The sequence below is a fragment of the Hyperolius riggenbachi genome, chromosome 4 (genome assembly GCF_040937935.1).
Source record: "Hyperolius riggenbachi isolate aHypRig1 chromosome 4, aHypRig1.pri, whole genome shotgun sequence".
Lineage (NCBI taxonomy): Eukaryota > Metazoa > Chordata > Amphibia > Anura > Hyperoliidae > Hyperolius > Hyperolius riggenbachi.
In genome coordinates this window covers 405695125-405722474 of record NC_090649.1, presented here as the reverse complement: position 1 = coordinate 405722474, position 27350 = coordinate 405695125, and the positions used below count along the sequence as shown (strand labels likewise).

The 27350-nt window shown below is 46.7% G+C and overlaps 1 protein-coding gene across 3 annotated transcripts in view; it reads left to right on the top strand.

Annotated features, from left to right (window-relative positions):
* The window catches only part of LOC137504210 (uncharacterized), a 160039-nt gene that overhangs the window by 100371 nt on the left and 32318 nt on the right, over positions 1 to 27350 (top strand). For all 3 annotated transcript variants that reach the window (XM_068232315.1, XM_068232314.1, XM_068232316.1), the window contains 2 exons: positions 16886 to 17186; positions 21697 to 21848. In XM_068232315.1, the coding sequence (XP_068088416.1) occupies positions 16886 to 17186; positions 21697 to 21848 (453 nt within the window). The remainder of the gene's footprint in view (positions 1 to 16885; positions 17187 to 21696; positions 21849 to 27350) is intronic.

Here is a 27350-nt window from a genome sequence, read left to right as displayed (position 1 = left end):
TGGGAAGAATAAAAGAAAAATACATAAATTTATAAAAAAAATAAATAAATATTTGTAAAAAAAAAAAAAATAAACATCTAGGGGGCGATCAGACCCCACTAACAGAAAGCTCTGTTGGTGGGGAGAAAAGGGGGGGGGGAATCACTTGTGTGGTGTGTTGTGCGGCCCTGCAGCTTGGCCTTAAAGCTGCAGTGGCCCATTTCAGTAAAAATGGCCTTGTCTTTAGGGGGGTTTAGCACTGTGGTCCTCAAGTGGTTAAACCACTAGAGTGTTGCTTTAGCAGTATGCTTCGGGTCATTGTCCTGCTAGAAGGTGAATCTCAGTTCCAGTCTCAAATCACTGATAGGCTGACACAGATTTTGCTCAAGAATATTTCCTTATTTAGCACCATCCATCTTTATATCGACTCGGTCCAGTTTCCAAGTTCCTGCTGCTGAAAAACATCCTCACACAATGATGCTGCTGCTGCTGCTGCCACCGCCACCATGTTTCACTGTGATAATGTTCTTAGGATGATGGGATGTGTTGGGTTTTCATACATTTGCGGACTTGCCCACATGCATTTTGGCAAACTCTAAACATGCCTTCTAAGCAATCTAAGCAGGTCAATTTGGCACCGGGTCGGCTTGGAGGAGGACTAGGGAGTAGTATTTTACACCGCTGGAATCTTCAGCAGCAGCAGATGGAGCTATTATTCAGCTCACCCTGCGGTATACTTGTAATGATCTGCTCTGCTGTCTGCACAGGCAGGCAGCTTTTTGACCATTTTTCAGGTCTGCATGCTGCAGTTCCCTGGAAAGGAGACCTGTTTTCACTCTGCAAGTTTCAGACTTGCTGTTCTGGTGAGGGATTTGCATTCACTCATTTGGTTATTGCAGAGGTTCCCAACCGGTGTGTCGCGGCAGCACCAGCTATGTGTCGCCGCTCTCTGCTCCCCCTGCTCGTTTGGGCTCTCCCCTCCATAACATTGCGGCGGTGGCTGGCAGCGGCGGCGGTGGGCGGGACTTACCTCCTCCAGTGTACCGGCGAGTGGACGCTGTGCGTGCGTGCGTGCGTGCTTGAAGCTAGTCTGGTCTTCACTAGACCAGACTAGCTGCACGCAGAGGCACAGCGTCCACTCGCCGAAACACTGGAGGAGGTAAGTCCCGCCCACCACCGCCGCTGCCAGCCACCGCCGCCGCAATGTTATGGAGGGGAGAGCCAGGGAGAGGAGCCCCAAGGTGAGGGAAGTGGGGGGGAAACGTCCGCCCTTCCCCGCTGCTCTACCCAATGCTCCTCTCTGCTGCGCTGCTCCGCTCCAGCTGGGGGGCCACTATACACCTGGCTGCATATACTGGGGCCACTATACACCTGGCTGCATATACTGGGGCCACTATACACCTGGCTGCATGTACTGGGGCCACTATACACCTGGCTGCATGTACTGGGGCCACTATACACCTGGCTGCATGTACTGGGGCCACTATACACCTGGCTGCATGTACAGTGGCCACTATACACCTGGCTGCATGTACTGGGGCCACTATACACCTGGCTGCATGTACTGGGGCCACTATACACCTGGCTGCATGTACTGGGGCCACTATACACCTGGCTGCATGTACTGGGGCCACTATACACCTGGCTGCATGTACTGGGGCCACTATACACCTGGCTGCATGTACTGGGGCCACTATACACCTGGCTACATGTACTGGGGCCACTATACACCTGGCTGCATGTACTGGGGCCACTATACACCTGGCTGCATGTACTGGGGCCACTATACACCTGGCTGCATATACTGGGGCCACTATACACCTGGCTGCATATACTGGGGCCACTATACACCTGGGTACATATACTGGGGCCACTATACACCTGAGCACCCCTCATTGTGCCTGCAGCATCATCAGATTGTTACTGAGCCCCTCATTGTGCCTGCAGCATCAGCAGATTGTTACTGAGCCCCTCATTGTGCCTGCAGCATCATCAGATTGTTACTGAGCCCCTCATTGTGCCTGCAGCATCATCAGATTGTTACTGAGCCCCTCATTGTGCCTGCAGCATCATCAGAATGTTACTGAGCCCCTCATTGTGCCTGCTGCATCAGCAGATTGTTACTGAGCCCCTCAGTGTGCCTGCAGCATCAGCAGATTGTTACTGAGCCCCTCACTGTGCCTGCAGCATCAGCAGATTGTTACTGAGCCCCTCATTGTGCCTGCAGCATCAGCAGATTTTCTGAGCCCCTCATTGTGCCTGCAGCATCAGCAGATTGTTAATGAGCTCCCCACCATTGTGCCTGCAGCATCAGCAGATTGTTACTGAGCCCCTCACTGTGCCTGCAGCATCAGCAGATTGTTACTGAGCCCCTCATTGTGCCTGCAGCATCAGCAGATTTTCTGAGCCCCTCATTGTGCCTGCAGCATCAGCAGATTGTTACTGAGCTCCCCACCATTGTGCCTGCAGCATCAGCAGATTGTTACTGAGCCCCTCAGTGTGCCTGCAGCATCAGCAGATTGTTACTGAGCCCCTCATTGTGCCTGCAGCATCAGCAGATTGTTACTGAGCCCCTCATTGTGCCTGCAGCATCAGCAGATTGTTACTGAGCCCCTCATTGTGCCTGCAGCATCAGCAGATTGTTACTGAATCTTTTCTATCATACGGGACGTGTCATGTATATCTGAATGTTTGGCATGATGTGACGTGTCACGGATATCTGAATGTTTGTCGTGATGTGTCATGACCTGGAAAAGGTTGGGAACCACTGGGTTATTGATAGCTCTGCCTCTTTTGAAGGCTTGCAGTATAAATGTCATTTCCTCCCAGAATTCCCTGCTGGTCATAAAGGTTTGGTTCTGCTGGACTTACCTTGAGTTTCAGCCCCTCTGCTAAATGTTTGCTAATATTGTTTTAGAGTAGTTATCCTCGGGAGGGCAGTAGCATTCCTTCTAGTGCAGTCAGATTGTTAATTATCTGTATGGCCTTGTTCTGTCTTGTCTTATCTGTTGCGATTGCACTTTCTCCAATGGCAGCTGATAGTGAATTGCTCTGTCTGTTTGGATCGCATTCGCCCTAGCGGTAGAGGCGGTGTATCCTTCTGTACTCTGTCTTGGAGTATAAGCCAGAGCAGCGGTTGCTACTGGTTGCTCCATCTGTCTGTCTGTTTGGATTGCTTTCGCCCTAGCGGTAGAGGTGGTGGATCCTTCTGTACTCTGTCTTGAAATGTAAGACAGAGCAGCGGTTGCTACTGGTTGCTCCATCTGTCTGTCTGTTTGGATCGCATTTGCCTTAGCGGTAGAGGCGGTGGATCCTTCTGACCTATGTTCCTGGAGTGTGGGCCTGAGGTTTTTGTCTGGTGTGAACGCATGCTGTTGTCTGGTGTTAGGCAACCGATTAGCAACGCGTTCTCGCCATCTGTTTGTCTTTTTGTTCTGTTTTCAATAGTTAGTTAGGGTTGGTACGCTTTGTCGCTGTTGCGCTTAACGTGCAGCGACCATGCCTTGAACACGCTTTGTCGCTATTGCGCTTAACGTGTGGTGACCGTGTTTAGCTAGTCCTGTCAGTTCCTTCGTGTTGGGTTGCAGTTTGCTATTTGGTTCTGTCTTTATTCATTCTATGTTCTGTCTTTACTCCGTCTTGTGTCTCTGCTAGCAATCGCCATTCTTGCAATTGCTTTCTCACTTTGGTCTTCACTGTTGTATGTCAACCGTCGCTGGGTGGCGACTAGATTAGTGGACATACATACATTCTGTCTCTGTGCTCACTCTCTCTCTCTCGAGAGAGAGAGAGGCTATCTTGCCCTGTATCGCTTCACTTCCTACAATTTCTATCTGACATCTGTGGCTGTGCAGAGGGTTTATTCCTCTGCACTCCACAGCTCCATCTGCCGGTTGGAATTCCTCTCTACAAGTGCATTTGCACCAAAGCTGGGTTCCCTTAGCCAAACGCTTGTGGAGGGTTTCCGCAGTGTTAGCGCACATGTTGTGCGCTGATCACGGATATAATTCTGCAAATGTTACAGTATGACCAGCCAAACCGAAATTCCCAGTATAGAGGGAATTTCCGATTTGTATGATTTTGTCGAATATGGTTCTTGTACCTTTAAGAGGTTTAAAAAACTAAACTCTGAAACCAAAGAGGACTTTCTTTCTGAATGTGTAAGACTTTTCCTTAACCCTGCATTTCAAATCACTGATTCGTCCACGTGGGCTCCCCAAATAGCTTATGTTCTATTGCAAGGAGATCTGTTTCAGTGGGCTTATGAGATTTTGAAAAGCAATTCTTGGAATGATAAGCCTTATCAGTTTCTTACATTAATTTTTTCTCACTGGTTTAAACTGCCTTCCTTACCACCTATTCTTGATGGATGTGTACCTGCAAATCAATCAGCTGTTCTATCCATTCCATGCAAAACCATTCAGTTTGAGAATGAATGCAGTAACAGCTCCCTTGCATCTAGACAGCAGCCACTTAAAGCGGCTAAGACTAAAAGGAGAAAGTCTAGGAAGGCTTCCCAGCTGAAAGATCCGTTGCCCATAGCAACTACAAATAAAAAAATTATTTCTGTAAAGTCTGAAATTTGGAACAAACTTGAATGTGATAAATCCAGAGAAACTTCTCAGTCTCAGGTTTTATTACCCCAAGTAAAAGCATATGTGGATGCTATGATAGACAGAATTATTCAGTATATTAAAGGAGTAAGAAAATCTATGCATGTTCCTGATCCCAACCCGTATGAATGTTACCTTGATACAGGGTTGTTTGAGCCTCCATTTGCTCCATGGGAGATTGGGGCTTTGATTGAAGAGTTCGATATTGATTGGAAGGCATTTTGCGATTTTTACATCGCAGAAAGCGAAGAGATTCTAAATGCTTGTATTAATTCTGTGTACACTTTGATTGAATCTGGTGAGTGTGACGAGTATTTTGTGGATCCGGTGATTTGTGTGTGGCAGACGATTTTGTATGAATTGCACACACACCAACCAATTGACTCCAATAAAGAGACAACATTGTCGGATGATTGTTCCTGCCTTTCTGGGGTAAAGCAAGTGAGTTTAGACTCTGTGAGATCTGAAATAAAGGAGTGTCTTCATGTATTTACATCAGTTGAGAGAGTGTGCTACTGTTGTTGACACCAGTGTGAATTCAGAAAGATTCTTTCCCATGGCAACTGCTTGTGTGGAGTTTGAATCTGTGTGATCTAATGCCTTTTTTTCAGGTGTTCCTGCAAATTATGATCAACATGAATGTGTCAGTTTTGTCAAAGATATGTGGGATCCTTTGTCAATTAAAAACAGATCTTTTTCTCCCAGTAATTCTTTAAGATCCTCCATTTATGATTTTGCTATGGGGAAAATTCCTAAACTATGCAACCTCAAGAGTAATGTTAATGTGGCTAATAAAGTTCCTCATGTTGTTGTCGCAATTTCTTCTGCAAATAAATCTATGCCTCACTCTGTTCACACCTGTGAAAGCACATTGCCAGATGAAAATTGTTCCAATATTCCTGTCCTGGACATTTTACAATTTGGTCCACAGATTTCGGAGGCTTGCGCTTTAGAAGCTTTAGTTTCACAACCGAAAATGATCTTGGATTCGCAAATTTTGCGTTCTGACTCCCCTGATTCGACATTGTTAGCCAAATCTAAGGGTGAGACAGTGCTTTGGTTGTGCGAATCTGATACTGAGGGATCTTTGCTTTGTCCAGAGAATATCTCTGTGAGCCTACCCTGTACCATGAATGAAACTATGATGTCCACTCGCACTGACATTTGTGAGTCCCTTTCTTGCTCTGAAGAAAGTACTGACTTTCCACCCTGTACTCTGGATGAGTCAATGTTGCCTTACATAAAATCTCCTGCAGTGAGCCCAGAGGCTCGTCTAGGTATTGCAACTATTCTCACCTGTTGTTCTGCCATTATGGAATTGCAGTCTAGTTTGACGACTATGCAGGATTCTGCATGCAGTGAAACTAGAGTCAGGGAGTCAGTGTTTGTTCCAGTAGATATTCCTGTGCATCCTGTTCATGAGAATTAAATTCAGTCTCAGCATATTGTAGAACCATCTCTGGGACATCTGCCCTGTTCGCAGAATGTATTTGATGTTTTGCCCTGTAACATGGATAGTTCAGAATCCTTGATTAGTTTGTCAGAAAACTTGGGAAATGATGTTCCTGAGGTTTTGTTTGATGTTCTGGAGGTCTCTGAGTTCCTTCCAAACGGTGCAGAACTTTTAGGAGATGCCTCCTGCCCCCCAGGTCCTTCTGAGGTATTGCCCACTTCAGTAGGCATTGCTGTTATGTTGACTACTTTTGCAGCTCTTGTAGAGCTTCAGTCATGTGTAGTCAATGATGAGTTTTTGTTAGATACAATTACAGTCACAGAGACTTCTAGGTCTGAGTTCGAGTCTTCTTTTGAAAGACCAGTACTTGTGACCACTACTCGTGATGATTTTCTGCCCGGTCCTGGTTTTAGTCTTGTCGTGACTGACTCTGAGGTTTGCAGTTCCTTGACATGTCCAGAGGTTTCTCTTGTACTAGTGTACCCAGATGCACTCTGTGAGCCAGAATGCCCAAGTGTGTCTCGTGTGCCAGCATGCTCAGATGCTTCCTAGTGGAGACATGTTCTGATATTGCCTGCCTGCCTACATGGCCAGAAATGGTTCCTGAAAGCCCTGATCTTGATGGTTGTCCTGGTAACCCTGAATCCGGAATTGTCATAGGTTCCATAGGGGTTCTTGATAGTTCTCCATGTGAACCTAAAGAGCATTCTGGCCTCTTGGGATCTCTGCGGAGCTTCAAAGTGTTCTGGGAGATTTTGGGAGAAACTTATCTTGGTACCCTGGATTGGATCAACAGTGGCTTCTGTGTTGATAGGGACACTTCTAATGGGTATTGTGGGAGGTTTGGTATTTTTGGACGGTCCCTGGAAGGTGGTGGGTATTGCTCAGAGAGTTTCGATGGGTCCTTCTCTGGTACTCACAGTTCTGATGGGTGTCACGCTGAGGCTTGTAGTACTGATGGGCATGTTTCGGTGGGTCCTGCCTCCGATGAGTTCGGTTTTGGGAGGATTGATTCTGGAATTGGGCCTTGTCGGGCTGTCCCGACCTTTATGAGTGTTCAGCCAGACTGTTTTGTTGGAAATGTCAGTTTTGAAGGACGTCTGGAAGCTGTCCCTAGAAGGGGGGGGTACTGTAATGATCTGCTCTGCTGTCTGCACAGGCAGGCAGCTTTTTGACCATTTTTCAGGTCTGCATGCTGCAGGTCCCTGGAAAGGAGACCTGTTTTCACTTCATCTTTATATCGACTCGGTCCAGTTTCCAAGTTCCTGCTGCTGAAAAACATCCTCACAGAATGATGCTGCTGCTGCTGCCACCACCATGTTTCACTGTGATAATGTTCTTGGGATGATGGGATGTGTTGGGTTTGCATACATTTGGGGACTTGCCCACATGTATTTTGGCAAACTCTAAACATGCCTTCTAAGCAATCTAAGCAGGTCAATTTGGCACCGGGTCGGCTTGGAGGAGGACTCGGGAGTAGTATTTTACACCGCTGGAATCTTCAGCAGCAGCAAATGGAGCTATTATTCAGCTCACCCTGCACCCAAATGATCAGTGGTATACTTGTAATGATCTGCTCTGCTGTCTGCACAGGCAGACAGCTTTTTGACCATTTTTCAGGTCTGCATGCTGCAGGTCCCTGGAAAGGAGACCTATTTTCACTCTGCAAGTTTCAGACTTGCTGTTCTGGTGAGGGATTTGCATTCACTCATTTGGTTATTGATAGCTCTGCCTCTTTTGAAGGCTTGCAGTATAAATGCCATTTCCTCCCAAAATTCCCTGCTGGTCATAAAGGTTTGGTTCTGCTGGACTTACCTTGAGTTTCAGCCCCTCTGCTGATTGTTTGCTAATATTGTTTTAGAGTAGTTATCCTCGGGAGTGCAGTAGCATTCCTTCTAGTGCAGTCAGATTGTTAATTATCTGTATGGCCTAGTTCTGTCTTGTCTTGTCTGTTGCGATTGCACTTTCTCCAATGGCGGCTGATAGTGAATTGCTCTGTCTGTTTGGATCATATTTGCCCTAGCGGTAGAGGCGGTGGATCCTTCTGTACTCTGTCTTGGAGTGTAAGCCAGAGCAGCGGTTGCTACTGGTAGAGTTGGGCCGAACAGTTCGCCTGCGAACGGTTCCATGCGAACTTCAGTGGTTCGCGTTCGCGTCCCGCAGGCGAACCTTTGCGGAAGTTCGGTTCGCCCCGTAATGCACATGGAGGGTCAACTTTGACCCTCTACATCACAGTCAGCAGGCCCAGTGTAGCCAATTAGGCTACACTAGCCCCTGGAGCCCCACCCCCCCTTATATAAGGCAGGCAGCGGCGGCCATTACGGTCACTCGTGTGCTGCCTGCGTTAGTGAGAGTAGGGCGAGCTGCTGCAGACTGTCTCTCAGGGAAAGATTAGTTAGCCTTAACTTGTTCCTGGCTGGCTGCATACCTGTTCTGTGAACCCACCACTGCATACCTGTGCTGTGAACCCACCACTGCATACCTGTGCTGTGAACCCACCACTGCATACCTGTGCTGTGAACCCACCACTGCATACCTGTGCTGTGAACCCACCACTGCATACCTGTGCTGTGAACCCACCACTGCATACCTGTTCTGTGAACCCACCACTGCATACCTGTGCTGTGAACCCACCACTGCATACCTGTTCAGTGAACCCACCACTGCATACCTGTGCTGTGAACCCACCACTGCATACCTGTTCAGTGAACCCGCCACTGCATACCTGTTCTGTGAACCCACCACTGCATACCTGTTCAGTGAACCCACCACTGCATACCTGTTCAGTGAACCCACCACTGCATACCTGTTCAGTGAACCCGCCACTGCATACCTGTTCTGTGAACCCACCACTGCATACCTGTTCAGTGAACCCACCACTGCATACCTGTGCTGTGAACCCACCACTGCATACCTGTGCTGTGAACCCACCACTGCATACCTGTTCAGTGAACCCACCACTGCATACCTGTGCTGTGAACCCACCACTGCATACCTGTTCTGTGAACCCACCACTGCATACCTGTTCTGTGAACCCGCCTCTGCATACCTGTTGTGTTCAGTGAACCCGCCACTGCATACCTGTTCTGTTCAGTGGACCCGCCACTGTATACCTGTTTAGTGACCCCGCCACTGCATACCTGTTGTGTTCAGTGAACCTGCCACTGCATACCTGTTCTGTGAACCCGCCACTGTATACCTGTTCTGTTCAGTGAACCCGCCACTGCATACCTGTTCTGTTCAGTGGACCCGCCACTGTATACCTGTTCAGTGAACCCACCACTGCATACCTGTGCTGTGAACCCACCACTGCATACCTGTTCTGTGAACCCACCACTGCATACCTGTTCAGTGAACCCACCACTGCATACCTGTTGTGTTCAGTGAACCCGCCACTGCATACCTGTTCTGTTCAGTGGACCCGCCACTGTATACGTGTTTAGTGACCCCGCCACTGCATACCTGTTCTGTTCAGTGAACCCGCCACTGTATACCTGTTCAGTGAACCCGCCACTGCATACCTGTTGTGTTCAGTGAACCCGCCACTGTATACCTGTACTGTTTAGTGAACCCGCCACTGCATACCTGTTGTGTTCAGTGAACCCGCCACTGTATACCTGTACTGTTTAGTGAACCCGCCACTGCATACCTGTTGTGTTCAGTGAACCTGCCACTGCATACCTGTTCTGTGAACCCGCCACTGCATACCTGTTGTGTTCAGTGAACCCGCCACTGCATACCTGTTCTGTTCAGTGGACCCGCCACTGTATACCTGTTTAGTGAACCTGCCACTGCATACCTGTTGTGTTCAGTGAACCCGCCACTGTATACCTGTACTGTTTAGTGAACCCACCACTGCATACCTGTTGTGTTCAGTGAACCTGCCACTGCATACCTGTTCTGTGAACCCGCCACTGCATACCTGTTGTGTTCAGTGAACCCGCCACTGCATACCTGTTCTGTTCAGTGAACCCGCCACTGTATACCTGTTTAGTGAACCCGCCACTGCATACCTGTTGTGTTCAGTGAACCTGCCACTGCATACCTGTTCTGTGAACCCGCCACTGTATACCTGTTCTGTTCAGTGAACCCACCGCATCAGTGCGCATACCTGTGCAGTTAAGTGAACCCACCTACCTACGTGAGTGCACGCAGTGTGATATACCACTCCGTGCATACCCGATATGGACAAAACAGGTAGAGGAAGAGGTAGTGCCAGAGCCAGAGGAAGGCCACCCGGCAGGTCTGCGCGAGGTCATGTAAATGTAATTTCGTGTGGACCTGGCCCACAGTACAGTGCTCGGAAGAAGGCACATCCCATCACGTCCCAAGATTGTCAGGACGTGGTTGAGTATTTAGCGACACAGAACACCTCATCTTGCTCAGCTACCAGCGCTACTACTAGCACCATTTCCGCTGCATTTGACACTTCGCAAGAATTATTTAGTGGTGAAATCACTGATGCACAGCCATTGTTGTTACAGCCAGATGAATTTTCACCAGCTCATATGTCTGCGTTACGCGGCAACACTATGGATGTAACGTGTAAGGAGGATGAAGGACCTATTGATGGTGCATGTTTGGATTTTTCTGAGTCAAGCGAAGCTGGGCAGGATGACTACGATGATGACGATGATAGGAATCCTCTGTATGTTCCCAATAGAGGAGATGAAGAGGGGGACAGTTCAGAGGGGGAGTCAGAGAGTAGTAGGAGGAGAGAAGTTGCTGAAAGAAGCTGGGGCAGCTCTTCGTCAGAAACAGCTGGTGGCAGAGTCCGGCACTATGTATCGCCACCTATGTACAGCCAGCCAACTTGCCCTTCAGCATCAGCTGCTGAGGTTCCCATAGTGCCCACATCCCAGGGTGGCTCAGCGGTGTGGAAATTTTTTAATGTGTGTGCCTCAGATCGGACCAAAGCCATCTGTTCGCTCTGCCAACAAAAATTGAGCCGTGGAAAGGCCAACACTCACGTAGGGACAAGTGCCTTACGAAGGCACCTGGAGAAAAGGCACAAACAGCAATGGGATGGCCACCTGAGCAAAAGCAGCAGCAGCACACAAAAGCAAAGCCACCCTCCTTCTCCTCTTCCTCCTCCATCAGGTGCATTATCTGCTTCTGCCGCTTTCTCCCTTCCACCTTCACAGGCACCCTCCTCCACTCCGCCTCTGCCCTTGAGCGGTTCCTGCTCCTCTGCCCACAGCAGCAGTCAGGTGTCCGTGAAGGAAATGTTTGAGCGGAAGAAGCCAATTTCGGCCAGTCACCCCCTTGCCCAGCGTCTGACAGCTGGCGTGGCGGAACTGTTAGCTCGGCAGCTGTTCCCATACCGGCTGGTGGACTCTGAGGCCTTCCGTAAATTTGTGGCCATCGGAACACCGCAGTGGAAGATGCCAGGCCGCACTTATTTTTCGAGAAAGGCCATACCCCAACTGCACCGTGAAGTTGAGAGGCAAGTGGTGTCATCTCTTGCGAAGAGCGTTGGGTCAAGGGTACACCTGACCACGGATGCCTGGTCTGCCAAGCACGGGCAGGGCCGCTACATTACGTACACAGCCCATTGGGTGAACCTGGTGGTGAACGATGGCAAGCAGGGCGCAGCGGACCAAATTGTGACACCTCCACGGCTTGCAAGCAGGCCTTCTGCCACCTCCTCTCCTCCTGCTACATGCTCTTCGCTGTCCTCCTCCTCCTTGGCTGAGTGGCAGTTCTCCTCTCCAGCTACACAGCCCCAGCTCCGCAGGGCCTATGCTGCATGCCAGGTAAGACGGTGTCACACCATCTTAGACATGTCTTGTCTCAAAGCGGAGAGTCACACTGGAGCAGCTCTCCTGGCTGCTCTTAAGAAACAGGTGGATGAGTGGCTGACCCCGCACCACCTGAAGATAGGCAACGTGGTGTGCGACAACGGCAGCAATCTGCTTGCCGCTTTGCATATGGGGAAGCTGACACACATACCCTGCATGGCACATGTCATGAATCTAGTGGTTCAAAGATTTGTGGCAAAGTACCCTGGCTTAGCGAATGTCCTGAAGCAGGCCAGGAAGTTCTGTGGGCATTTGAGGCGGTCTTACACAGCCATGGCACGCTTTGCGGAAATTCAGCGCAAAAACAACATGCCGGTGAGACGCCTCATTTGCGATAGCCCGACTCGCTGGAACTCGACCCTGCTCATGTTCTCCCGCCTGCTAGTACAGAAGAAAGCCGTGACCCACTACCTCTACAACTACAGTAGAATGAAACAGTCTGGGAAGATGGGCATGTTCTGGCCCGACAACTGGACACTGATGAAAAATGCATGCAGGCTCATGCGGCCGTTTGAGGAGGTGACCAACCTGGTGAGCCGCAGTGAGGGCACCATCAGCGACTTAATTCCCTACGCTTACTTCTTGGAGCGTGCTGTGCGTAGAGTGGCGTATGAAGCTGTGAATGAGCGTGACCAGGAACCGTTACGGCAGGAACAGGCATGGGACCAATTTTCATCAGACCCAGCTGTTTCCTCAACACCAGACTCAGTCAGTCAGACTCAGAGGATGATGAGCAAGGTGTTTCTTTGGGGGAGGAGGAGGAGGGGACAGCGGCAGGAGAACAACCGCAGCAGGCGTCGCAAGGGGCTTGTGCTGCTCAACCTTCCCGTGGTATTGTTCGCGGCTGGGGGGAGGAGGTTGACTTACCTGACGTCACTGAGGAAGAGCAAGAGTAGATGGAGGGTACTGGATCCGACTTTGTGCAGATGTCGTCTTTTATGCTGTCCTGCCTGTTGAGGGACCCCCGTATAAAAAACCTCAAGGGGAATGAGCTGTACTGGGTGGCCACACTACTAGACCCTCGGTACAGGCACAAATCCTGCCACTAATCCTCCTCCCGTGTCCACGCAGTCAAAGACAGGATGCTCCAGCGATCTCATGGTGATGTCGGACATGCAGACGTTCTTTAGTCCAACGCCTCGCCGTAGCCCTTCCGGATCCACCCTCCACCAATGCCTGGAACGGCAGGTAGCCGACTACCTGGCCTTAAGTGTGGATGTAGACACTGCTGTGAACAGCGATGAGGAACCCTTGAACTACTGGGTGCGCAGGCTTGACCTGTGGCCAGAGCTGTCCCAATTTGCCATCCAACTTCTCTCCTGCCCTGCCGCAAGCGTCCTGTCAGAAAGGACCTTCAGCGCAGCTGGAGGCATTGTCACAGAGAAGAGAAGTCGCCTAAGTCACAAAAGTGTTAAGTACCTCACCTTTATCAAAATGAATGAGGCATGGATCCCGGAGGGTTGCTGCCCGCCCCAAGACTAAGTCAGTCCCCGCACACACAGCATCTCTGCCTGGCCTGCCCCAAGAAGACTAAGTCGCTCCCAGTCCCTCCACACAGCATGTCTGCCTGCAGGCCGCTTGACTACCTTCTCCGCCACCACCAACAGGGTCTGGGACTCCAGGCGGATTGCTGAATTTTTTAGGCCGCTGCTAGCAGCGGCCGCTGTAATAATTTTTCTGGTGCGTGTACATGACTGCCTAATTTTTCTGGCTGCACTGCGGGCAGCTGCAACAACAAAAGAAAAGGCATGTACATGCGCCCATTCCCCTTCGTGATCATTACCTTGCCGTGGTGAAGGGGCTTGCGTATCACAATGAAGCAATGACCGGCGCCTAGATGAGTGTCTCGGGGGGCACACAAAAGATAATAAGGTCGTTGCTTCATTGTGGTCAGACCAAATTTGATCAGCTGGACAGTCACTGTTCTGTCATTCAGCTACATCAGCCAGGCGACCATATGGGCTGTAAAGCCACCAAAACCTGCACTCTCGCCATGGTGCGCACCAGTCCAGCACGGCCGTCACTACACAAACAGCTGTTTGCGGTGCGTTACACGGTGAGTTTGGTGTGTCAGTGTGAAGCAGTACCTTAATTACACTACCTGATTGATGTATACACATGCAAGATGTTTTAAAGCACTTTAGGCCTGTCATTTAGCATTCAATGTGATTTCTGCCCTTAAAACGCTGCTTTGCGTCAAATCCAGATTTTTCCCGGGGACTTTTGGCATGTATCCCACTCCGCCATGCCCCCCTCCAGGTGTTAGACCCCTTGAAACATCTTTTCCATCACTTTTGTGGCCAGCATAATTTTTTTTTTTTTTCAAAGTTCGCATCCCCATTGAAGTCTATTGCGGTTCGCGAACTTTAACGCGAACCGAACCTTCCGCGGAAGTTCGCGAACCAGGTTCGCGAACCTAAAATCGGAGGTTCGGCCCAACTCTAGCTACTGGTTGCTCCATCTGTCTGTCTGTTTGGATCGCATTCGCCTTAGCGGTAGAGGCGGTGGATCCTTCTGACCTATGTTCCTGGAGTGTGGGCCTGAGCTTTTGTCTGTTGTGAACGCTTGCTGTTGTCTGGTGTTAGGCAACCGATTAGCAAAGCGTTCTCGCCATCTGTTTGTCTTTTTGTTCTGTGTTCAATAGTTAGTTAGGGTTGGTACGCTTTGTCGCTGTTGCGCTTAAAGGGGAACTTCAGCCTAAATAAACATACTGTTATTAAGTTACATTAGTTATGTTAATTAGAATAGATAGGTAATATAATCTTTTACCCACCCTGTTTTAAAAGAACAGGCAAATGTTTGTGATTCATGGGGGCTGCCATCTTTGCCATGGGGGCAGCCATCTTTTTGGTTGAAAGAAGGTGACAGGGATCATGAGACACAGTTCCAACTGTCCTGTGTCCTGATTACCCCTCCCAGCTGCACACACTAGGCTTCAAATGTCAAATTCAAAATGTAAAAAAACACTGTGCCTTGAACGCGCTTTGTCGCTATTGCGCTTAACGCGTGGTGACCGCGTTTAGCTAGTTCTGTCAGTTCCTTCGTGTTGGGTTGCAGTTTGCTATTTGGTTCTGTCTTTATTCATTCTATGTTCTGTCTTTACTCCATCTTGTGTCTCTGCTAGCAATCGCCATTCTTGCGATTGCTTTCTCACTTTGGTCTTCACTGTTGTATGTCAACCGTCGCTGGGTGACGACTAGATTGGTGGACATACATACATTCTGTCTCTGTGCTCACTCTCTCTCAAGAGAGGCTATCTTGCCCTTTATCGCTTCACTTCGTACAATTTCTATCTGACATCTGTGGCTGTGCAGAGGGTTTATTTCTCTGCACTCCACAGCTCCATCTGCCGGTTGGAATTCCTGTCTACAGGTGCATTTGCACCAAAGCTGGGTTCCCTTATCCAAACGCTTGTGGAGGGTTTCCGCAGTGTCACCGCACATGTTGTACGCTGACCACGGATATAATTCCGCAAACGTTACAATACTATTACGTACGCCTAAGTAATTGCTTTTTTTTTAAATTACCCCACCTGTGCATAGGTGAGGCTGCCTGCAGAACATGCACCGTTGGGGAGTCACAAGGACAGGTTTGAGAAACGCTGAGTTAAAGTGATTGTTCCTATCATTATTGTAGTTCTGTTATAATTTACACTGCATGGTGCCTCATCTTCATCCTCCTCCTTCTCTCTTCATAGAATAGAACAAGCTGATTAGGAAATAACTCAGTGTGTCTTTACTGTGACAGGTTCTAACTCAGGCTTTCTCAGCCAGTTCCCTGGAGCCCCAGTGTTCCTTGAATACTCTGCAGGGGTTCCTTGGCATTTTCCCCCATCGTGGTGGTGGAAGTATGATAGAGCACATTGTAATGGGGGCATTGTAAAAAGAAGCACATTAATAAAAGTGACTAGAATAAGGAGACACTGTATCTAAGGGTAGGAAAATAAACAGCCACACCTACTTTTAAAGACCATGCCTCGAGCAAAATAAATGCAGGGGTTCCTTGAGATCCAAAAATGATTTGCAGGGTTCCTCTAGGGTAAAAAGATTGAGAACGGCTGTTCTAACTGATCACCCAAAACATCTAGAAAACTTAGTTTCAAGCAACAACTGTCGATAGCTTAGAGTGTACCTGTAGGGGAAAAAAGTACCCCTACAGGAAACTCACCTTGGGAGGGGGAAGCCTCTGGATCCGCACGAAGCTTTCTCCGTACTCCTCCACTGGCCCATTCCAGTGCAAAGAGCCACCCGAAAAATCACTTGCCACCAGCTCGCTCATGCGCAGCAGCTCAGAACCAATTGGGCTTCCACAAAAAAAAAGCCCAATCTGGTTCATGCCTCTGCATATGCAGGAGCCCTCTGCACCTGCACTTTACCACAGACCCGATTGGGCTCTGCTTTTTCTTCCAGAGCCCAAGCTGGTCTATGCCACTGCGCAGGAGCCCTTTGAGGGTCTAATAGCTGGATGGGCCATGCAGAGGAGTAGAGAGGAAGCCTCTGTAAGATCCAGAGGCTTACCTCTCCAGAAATAGGTATCCATAGTAGCCTGTAGCAAACCTAACAGGTTTGCTTTAAACTTTACCAGAGACGTGAAAGGCTAAAGATTTGATACTTTGCCCATGGCTTCCACCAGGCCGATAAGCTCGGCTGTGTCTCACGCCGTCCTTCTGCGGTCTGTTGTTCAGCCTTGATTAGCCCTGGTAACAGGCTCAGTCGGGTCCATTCCAGGTCTTCTGCGCATGCACAGACTTCCCGCACATGCGCAGTAGACTCAGACTGACGCGACTAAGCCCGTTACCAGGGCTGATCGAGGCTGAACGGCAGACCGCGGGGAGGAAGGCGTGGCACTCAGGCGAGCTTATGGGGCTGGAGAAAGCCCCTGGTAAATATCAAATACAAAATCTTTTGCCTTTCACGTCTCTGGTTTACTTTAAAAATAATGAAGTTAAAAAATAAGTGTACATTTTTTACTTTGTCTTTACTGAATGTAATGTCTGAAGAAGTTAGAGCTTAAATATGTTTATTTCCTACACAACACAGCTCAGAAGTGGTGGCAGGAGTGGAAGGCATCTGAAGAAATAAAAAAACAAAAGCAGCTAAGCCAAGCTAATGTAGACAAACCATTAGCTTCCCCTGCTGGCCCCGCAAGAGGAGCTCCCAAAGGGAGAGGAGCAGTTCAAGTGTCCAGAGGAGCAACAGCATCTAAACCTGGGCCTTCCACCAAGAGAGGAAGTGGAGCTGCACAAGGAGGAGCCACAGCGGCATCTAGAGGAACCAGCACTAAGACAGAAACCGCTAGAGGAAACACCACTAGGTTTGGACCCACCACAACCACCACAAGGTAGATGTCACTGACAATGCAGCAGATATGTGGCTCAATCAACGCAGCACTGCAAGTCCAGTAACCTTTGGCAGTCAAACAGATCAAAGTCAGATCATGAAAAATCAATTCAATTAGTATGTAGCTTTTGCAGATTATGCACCTTGCTCTTTTCCTAACAAAATTATTCTGCAATGGGTTTAATCATTAAAACCCAATTCTATTAATATTTTTTCCACTCCTCCCCCCTCCTCCATCTTAAACAATGAAGAGCTCCTCACTAAAATCATACTCACCTATGTGAATCTTCAGTTTCTGGAGTCATCCTACAACCCTTCCCAAAGCCAACCTTGCTCTTCTTTCTTTCACCAGCCTGGGGTCACTCTATCTTGACCTGGCCCCCATTCTTGGCCAAACCTATTTTTACTACATGAGGAAGGTTGAGTGGCAGACCAGTCTCATCCTTCTCTATGGTGCAAGTGCTATACCTCCTAGAAGTCACTGTGGGAGGCAGGCTACTGCACTGATGCAGCAGCTGCCCTACAGCATTGCATTTGAAATCTCTGTTGCAAGCCACCCTGTGCAAGCATCAAGGGGATTTGGAGAATATCTTTTATGACTGAACATCCAGTCTGTCAGACAACATGTAAATTAGTTTGTCGGCTGGAATCCCCAGTCAGGCATAAAGTTGGACATGTGCAGGGGCGTAGCAATAGGGGGTACAGAGGCTGCCACCGCATCGGGGCCCTTGGGCCAGAGGGGCCCCGAAGGGATCTCCCTCAACTTCATTTTTAGCTCTCTATTAGTTCTGTGCTCATAATAATCACTTCTATAGATACTTTGAATAGTGGTAATCATTAACAAACTGTTCCCCATCCCCTTCTTGCACCTCTGACACTGCAGTTGTCATTGGCAGGTTTTGGTGCCCCGTATCAATTGCTATGTATAAAGTGCTTGGGGGGCCCCATTGTAAAACTTGCATCGGGGCCCACAGCTCCTTAGCTACACCACTGGACATGTGTTTAGTGTTTGATAGGTGCAGCACAAAAGAGGACTTTGAAGTAGAACGCCAATAATTTTATTGGATAAGGTGCTCAATAGGAATAACATTAGTACTGTAATTCGTTATTTTTTTGTCCTTAAAAAGTTATTGGCTGCACAGATTATAAACACTCTCTTTAAGTAGGTGACCTACTAATCAATTTTAATGAGTTAGTAGATTAGTTTTCAATATTTTGAAAGCATATGACTTGCTGCAACAATTGATATAACTATGTAACTTTTACACTCAGTGCTACTGCCTGTCATATTGCCTTGATGAAGGGGATTTGTGGAGTCTGAAGAAGACTCTTTATGCTTATTATCTCAGGTGGGGTGACTGTTTGATTGCCCTATCATTAAATAGAGACTGAAGCATTTTAAAATGCAGTACCTGTTTTTAGTCAGCAGGCCACTTCAGCATTATAATCCAATCTGATTCGCCGCAACAGTGCGGCAGAACGAGGTCTTTAACCCCCCAAAACCCCGGGCAAATTTTGCCCCAGGGATTTCGGGAGGCAGGATTAAGACCTCGTTCTGCCGCGTTGTTGCGGCGAATCAGTTTGGATTATAATGCTAAAGCGGCCTGCTGAATAAAAACAGGTATTTTAATTTGCTTTAGACACTCTTTAAGGAGAAGAAGAGGTACCAAAACAAGTCCCTTCCACATCACTTTTTTTTTTATCGCAACCACTTTTCATTTTGAGGATATGAAGTTGGGCAAAAGCCCCTTTATGGCCAGAGATGCTAACCTGAAGCAAGTTCTAAGTTAACTTTATGCAAATGTATGCTGTTCAGACTTGGATAAATCAAATGCTGTAGCTGATAATTTTGATTGGTCCAATTCTAGACTACATAAAATTTACAAAAACATTTGCATCAATCTAAAATTAACATGTAATTGCTAACTCCCTGCTGCCTCTATTTTATGAGCCGTTTTGCTTGCTAGGTGCTGTAGAAAAGAGGAAGAGGGAAAATGAATGAGAAGAAAATCCTGAATCAAGAATAATTTTCTTAATCCAATACTATACAATTTAATTTGTAAGGGCCTGTTTTCACTACACAAAGATTGAATGCAGAATGGATGCAGAAAAACTGACACCACTGAATGCCTCTGGGCCGTTTCCACTAAACGCAATTTTTCTGGTGCAGATTTCCCCATAGGCATTCATTGGAGTCAGTTTTTCTGCATCCATTCTGAATCCAATCTGCGTGTGATAGAAACAGGCCCTTAGCGTACTTATACTGTAGTTGAAGGTTATATTTCCACTTGAATCCCATATGTGTTTTAGTGTACATGTTAAACATGTTAAAACACACATTTTCAGTGAAAGCATAATAGAATTTAACCTTTTCTGGACTGCACAGCTCTGGCCTCTTTAAAGAGAACTTGTATATTAAACAAAACCCTCTGGGGGATACTTACCTCAGGAGGGGGAAGCCTCTGGATCCTAACGAGGCTTCCCCCGTCCTCCTCTGTCCCTCCGTTAGAGTGCCAGGACCCCCTGAAGTGCGGCGAGGTAAATATTTACCTACCAGGATCCTGCACAGGCACAATAGCGGCTCTTTGGTCGGGTAAGGTGGAAACCCGATCCTATCCGCTCTACTGCGCAGGAGCGAGTCCTTTGTGCCTGCGCAGTAGAGCGGATACGATCGGGCTCGGCTATTTCCGCTTAGCCCGAACGAAGAGCCACTAGTGCGCCGGCGCAGGATCGCGGAGAGTTAAATAAATCAACGCTTGTCAAGATTGTCGGGGGTGGTGGCGGGGGAGCCAGCGCTGGATTCTGACAAGCTTCAGTGGTCTGGGAAGCTTGATCTGGACCCTGAGGCTTCCCCCTCCCAAGGTAAGTATCCCACAGAGAGTTTTTTTTTTAGTTATAGAGTCTCTTTAAGACCAGAGCTGTCCGTGCCCTTTTAAGTGCTGTAATTGGCTTACAACAATCACGGGGTCAGGAGCCAATGAAATTGGCTCCTGCCTGCTATACGGAAGCTCTGCTGTCAGCATGACAGTAGAGCGAGTGGGTACAACGATGGAACAGCAGTGGGAACGGTGAGAGCGAGTGGCATGCACAGCGGGGATAATTGAAATCTACACCCTGGCGGGCATAACCGCTTCCAAACAGGACGTAGATTTCAAATACCAAGGTCTGGAAGCTGTTAAAAATGTGATCAGTGAGTGGAAAAGAGAAGCATGCAGCAACCTTTCTTCCATCATACAGAGAACACATTACAAGTGAACAGGCCCATTGATTAACATGTGTGTTTAAAAAAACAAACAAAAAAAAACAGAAAAACACACACACACACACACACACACACACACACACACACACACACACACACACACACACACACACACACACACTATATGCAGTGCTGTCAGTTCTGAGGCACTGCATGTGGTATGTGATCACAGTACAATGACATGTTCCTGAGTATTACAATGTAAATGTCTGGGAACATTTTTCTGTAGACAGCGCACGCGGTTTCTTGTCAAATTGTATAGTATTGTTGCCACTGACATGCAGTATCCCACCGTGCACATCAGAAAAGTATTTGTGCCACATTAAAAGTGTGAATGGGCCTAACCCCAATTTAATAAATTTGGCATTTTTCCTCCCAGTGTGCAATGTGTGCAGTAATCAATGTTAATCTGTGATTTAATTGATTGCAGTAGTGGAGACAGAGTCTAGGGGCCTAGTGCATGCTAGCCCCCACCGAATCTTACTACCGGTAAAAAAGCCAGGTGATCGATCAACAGCAGTGGGCAAAACTGCTATCTTGCCTAGGGCTCTATTTTTACTTAAAGAGACACTGTTGCGGAAAAAAAAATATGATATAATGAATTGGTTGTGTAGTACGGATAATTGCTAGAACATTAGTAGCAAAGAAAGTATTCTCACATTTTTATTTTCAGTTATATAGTGGTTTTTTTTATAACATTGCATCATTCTCTAATATTTGCAGTTTACACACTACAAGCATTCTATATGAGAAATTACAGAGCAGGCCAGGGAACTTTTGACCTGTCCTCTGGAGGGAAAAATAAAATACAGTGACTGACAGTTGAGATAATAAGCTTCAGAAGACAGAGCTCTCTGCGACCTTGAAAGTCGTGAAGCTCAATGGCTCTTTTGCATTGATAACAACTGAAGTTTCTTAACTCTTCCTGTACTGGAAACAATATTAGACTTATGTCTCTGCTCCTAATGTTTTATCTCATTGCTGTACTGCACATACAAATCATTATATCATAATTTTTTTTTTTGCTTAAGTGTCTCTTTAATCCTTTTATGTGCTTGAAAAAAAAATAGTTTCTAGCTTTTCAGGGGAAGTGAACTAACACACACCTCTCCCACCTTCTGATTACACCTATTTTTCATATTTAAATAAAATAACTTCATAAACATTACAAGTGTTTTGTAATCTTATCCTTTATCACCTCAATGAATGTTAGAAACTTATGCCATGCAACAATTTTATCTTCCACCAGAGGGCGAGGTTCAGCTGTATTGTCAAAGTCAGCTGCTGGAGCTTTCTCTAAACCACCATCTCAGGCCACTGGAGCTACAACTATAAAAGCTGCAGAATCCCAAATACCTGAAAAACCTGCTGCACTGAAAGATCATCCCCCAACAGTTCCAGGTAACCATCTGTAAAGAAGAAATTATGAGTTTTATATTAAGTTTTATATATTTTGAAGTATTACAAGCTCAGTTATTTCATAAGATTAGGATGACTTTTTTTTCTAACTTTTGATACATTGATTTGATTAATGTGATTATTTGGATCATACAAGATTATGATAATAAGAAGTTGCATGTAACGATCTGCTCAGCGGTCTGCACGGGCAGACAGCTGTTTGTCCATTCCTTAAAGGGATACTGTAGGGGGTCGGGGGAAAATGAGCTGATCTTACCTGGGGCTTCTAATGGTCCCCCGCAGACATCCTGTGTTGGCGCAGCCACTCACCGATGCTCCGGCCTCGCCTCCAGTTCACTTCTGGAATTTCTGACTTTAAAGTCAGAAAACCACTGCGCCTGCACGCCCGTGTCCTCGCTCCCGCTGATGTCACCAGGAGTGTACTGCGCAGACACAGACCATACTGGGCCTGCGCTGTGCGCTCTTGGTGACATCAGCGGGATCGAGGACACGGCAATGCAGGCGCAGTGGTTTTCAGACTTTAAAGTCTGAAATTCCAGAAGTGAACCGGAGGCGGGGCCTGAGCATCGGTGAGTGGCTGCGCCAACACAGGATGTCTGTGGGAAACCGTTAGAAGCCCCGGGTAAGTTCAACTCATTTTCCCCTGACCCCCCTACAGTATCCCTTTAAGTCTGAGAGCTGCAGATCTCTGGAAAAGAGACCTGCCTGTGCTTTGCAAGTATCAGACCTGCTCTGCTGCTGAGCAATTTACATACACTTGTCATGCAAACGGCCTAGCTGCCTCCTTTGAAGGCTTGCAGTATAAATACCATGTGATCCCAGAATCCTTTGCTGCTCATAGAGGTTTGTTCCTGCTGGAGTGTCAACCACTGCTATCTTAGTATAGTTAATTCTTGGGGAGTGCTCCTTGCATTCCTAGTTAGTGCAGTCAGTTTGTGTATAATTTGTACTGCCTATTCTGTCCTGTCTTGTCTGTCGCGATTGTGCTGTCGCCAGAGACGGTTGATAGCGAATCGCTCTGTCTTGTCTGGATCGCACTAGCCTCTAGCAGTAGCGGCTGTGGATCCTTCTGATCTGAGTTCCTGGAGTGTAAGCTGGAGCAGCGGTTGCTACTGGCTACCTCATCTGTCTGTCTTGTTTGGATCACACTAGCCTCTAGCGGTTGCGGCTGTGGATCCTTCTGATCTGAGTTCCTGGAGTGTAAGCTGGAGCAGCGGTTGCTACTGGCTACCTCATCTGTCTGTCTTGTCTGTTTGTGCTCCTTGGTGTTACTTGTGGCTAGTTAGGGTGGCGTGCTTGTCTCTGTTGCACTTTTCGTGCGGAGACCGCGCTGTAAACAAGTTCTCTGTTGTGAATGAGTGCGATGTTTGCGTTTAGCTAGTGTTTATTATTTTCCTTATCTTTTATTGTTGTTTGCTGTGCCTTTGCTACTCTCATACTCTGTCCTGCTCAGTCTGGTGTCACTATTTGGCAATTGCCATTCTTGCGATTGCGTTCCCACTTCGTTTCCGCAGTTGTGTGTTCACCGTCGCTGGGTGGCGACTAGTTTGGTGGACACACATTGATTCTGTCTCTATGCTCTCTCTCTTTGGGGGCTATCTTGCCTTGTGTTGCTTCTCTTCGTACAATTTCCATCTGGCATTTGTGGCAGCGCAGAGGGTTTATTCCTCTGCACTCCACAGCTCCATCTGCCGGTGGGAATTCCCCTCTACTGGTGCTTGCTTGCACCAAAAGCTGGGTTCTATTATTTTGACACGCTTGTGGAGGACTTCCGCAGTGTCAGCGCACATCTTGTGCGCTGACCACGGAGATATCCCACAATCATTACATTGCATAAATAAAGAGAGAAGCAAGTGCTCACACTATGAGCGGTTTTCCTTGTTTCTTTGTGCATGTGACTACATTTGCAATTTTCATTGGATTGGCTAGAAAAAAAAATCAAGAAAATGCAGGAAATGACAGGACAAAAGGAAATAGCAAGTTTAAAGGGGCGTAACTAGAGGAAAGCAGCACCTGAGATCGCCGAGGGTGGAGGGGCAGAGCTGTGGAGGGCCCCAACTTCTAACCTTCTCTTCCTCCAATACAGGGGACTGTACGCCAGATCAGGTGTTTTTGTGGCTACACTTGCTATAGGTGTGAAGATCATGTTGGCTACACTTGTTTTATGACCTTTGTGAGATGGCCTCCAACGCTGTGAAGGGCACCAAGGGGAGGCAAGGGAAGGGGTGTGAACAGTTGGGGCCCCATCATAGTTTTGCTGGGGGTCCCATGAATTGTAGTTACACCACTGCATGTTTTTATGGGAAAGGCACACAGTCAGGGCCTGTTTCCACTACACGCAGATTGGATGCAGAAAAACTAACTCCAATGAATGCCTATGGGCGTGTTTCCACTAAATGCGATTTTTCTGATGCAGATTTTCCCATAGGCATTCATTGGAGTCAGTTTTTCTGCATCCATTCTGCATCCAATCTGCGTGTAGTGGAAACAGGCCCTAACATAGCACAGCCTTTCGTTTGCAATTTTCCTCCACTCCTTATCTATTTAATACAAGCGCAAGTGCTCCAAAAATGCAGCAGGCCAAATGTTGTGTGGGCCTAAATTAGATCACAATAATGGAAATGTTACTGAGATTTAACCACTTTACCCCCAGCGGTACGGATTTATCCGTCCCTTTTTCCACCCTGTTAACACCAAGGGACGGAGGAATCCGTACCTGACACCGCTCCCGCCGCTGTCCGCGCTCCCGCTCGCTCGTCCGCGCGCCCCCGCGCTCGTGCACACCACCGCCCGCTCGCCCGGAGATCAATGAACGGGAAAAATCTTTCCTGTTCGTTGATCTCTGCCCCCCGCATTGATCAGCTGCTTCTACGAGAAGCAGCGATCATTGTGAGAAAAAAACAGTTTCCCAGCCTCCTAACCCTTCCTGCATGTGTACTTCCTGTACGCTTGCAGGTTGCATAAACAAAAAGTTACTGTGGCCATCTTGTGGCCAAATAGTAAAACTACACCCTAAAGCATTTTTCATATACAAATACATTACTTTTACACTAAAAAAATAACTCATTACCTCCTACACTCCCCAATATTTTTTTTTGTAATTAAAAAAAAAAAAAAAAATTACAATTAAAAAAAATACATAAATAGTTACCTTAGGAACTGAACTTTTTAAATATTTATGTCAAGAGGGTATAACACTGTTACTTTATAAACTATGGGCTTCTAATTAGGGATGGACGCAAAACTGAAAAAAATGCACCTTTATTTCCAAATAAAATATTGGCTCCAAACATTGTGATAGGGACATAATTTAAATGGTTTTATAACCGGGACAAAAGGGCAAATACATTTCATGACTTTTAATTACAGTAGCATGCATTATTTAAAAACTATAATGGCCGAAAACTGAAAAATAATACATTTTTTCCTATTTTCCCATTAAAACACATTTAGAATAAAATAATTCTTGACATAATGTACGACCTAAAGAAAGCCTAATTGGTGGCAAAAAGAACAAAATATAGTTGATTTCATTGTGATAAGTAATTATAAAGTTATAGACGAACGAATGGAACGAGCGCTGAAAGGTGAAAATTGCTCTGGTACTCAAGGGGTAAAACCCCTCAGTTGTGAAGTGGTTAATATATGTTATTGTATCCAAAAAACAAGGCAAAGCACATACAGTGGGAAAAGGCCTGTAAACCACAATCAAGAGCAAATAAAACTAGGTGGGTAAATGGAGGAGTGAAGTAAAAGTCACAGAAGCTACCAGTCACTGAATAGAGATACGGTAGTAAACTGGCCTTATACTTAGAAAATCCCTGAAACCCTAAAGTGAGGCAAGTACTGTGTCTCTACAGGCTCGGTAATACAGGCCCGGTAATCACTTCCTTGTAATAGTCTAGAAGTCAAAGACGAACATGAAGTGCTTATTTTCACTGTGGCTTATTCGCAGGAATTTGGGAGACGGAATGACAGCCTATTGAAATCAATAAACTGCTTCTGATTTGCATGTGGGTAAAAAATAGGGCCTGTGGCATTCTTTTAGACATGGCATCTGAATCCTCACAGCCACTCATTGGCGGGGCAGAAGGTTTCATGTGCTATTTCACATCAGCACAAGTGGCGGGGTCAGTCTCAGAGATGAACACACTAATGGAAATAGCTTGGACCTAGGGAGAATAGACTGTGCCAGCACTGTGACTGGGGGACACTGAAGGATTAGGCACATTTCCTGCTGTGCTGCTCCAAGTATACACCAATCAGGGACACCCACTTCAAGAAGGTATCAGGCTTCATTGTTGACTTCTAATGGTGGCCACTAATGATCCAATCTTTTTTATCCAATTTTACTAAATCAATAAAATTGAGTGAATGTATTGAATGGATAATTTAGGCAGTCCCTAGAAATGGTACGATTGGGTGAAAAAAGATTGGATCATTAGTGGCCACCCTTAAGATAGGAGTTTCTACAGTCTTCTGGGGGAGGAGGAATCAACAGTGAAAATCACTGCACACTATTGGCCTAATCAATAGACTTCAGTCAGGCTGCAGTACCCAGCACATAATTTACTGCTGGTCAGTGCACTTTACAGAAGCCTGCTTGCTTGTTTTGCAGCAAAATGAAGCAGATTTTTCATCAGACTGTTATGGCTGCTATTTAGAATTCAGTCTTACAAATGTAGCCCTTGAAATTAAGAATACGGGACTCTGTTCTATGTTACGAACATGCTATTACCATTAGACATAAGACATTAGACATAAACATACAGTTAATAACCCCATACATTTATTTTCAGTTCAGGTTTGCCTATAATAGGAATAGTGTATGTGTGTATATATGTACAGGTAGTCCCCGAATTACGAACGCCCGACTTACAAAAGACCCGCCGATACAAACGGCATGGATTCTGTGTTTCCATGGGAACAAGTAAGAAAAAATTTTTTAAATGGGAGTTTTTTAAATTCTTGGAAAATTGATTTTTAAAAAAATTCAAAGAAAACATGGCTTTTAGGCCTCTTTCACAGTGCGATGTTAAAGTCGCACGTTAGAAAATGTTTCAATGCAGACTAACGCACAGCAATGCAAAGTATGTGCGACATTCACAGTGCACACGTTGTGTTTGTGTGTAACGTGTAGCGTTATTAGAAAGTGCTGCATGCTGTGCATTTAGCAATGGATCTGCTGCGTTATTTGTGTTGCACATGCTCAGTAATGTTTTTGTTTTGTTTTTGTTTTTTAAATATAACGCATGCACCGTTTTCGTTCCATTGTAAATACATGTGTTTTGTATTTATTTTGTTATTGCACATGCTCCAGTTGTTTTTTTATATTTTGGGGGGATTTTTGTTTATTTCTAGTATCCGAAGTAATCGCTGTTATAACGTGAATCTTCATTTTTTATTTTTTGTTCGTTTTTAATGTGGAACATTAATGTCGCATGTAAAGAGCGCCAATAAGGTCGCACCACGTGTAGGTCATAT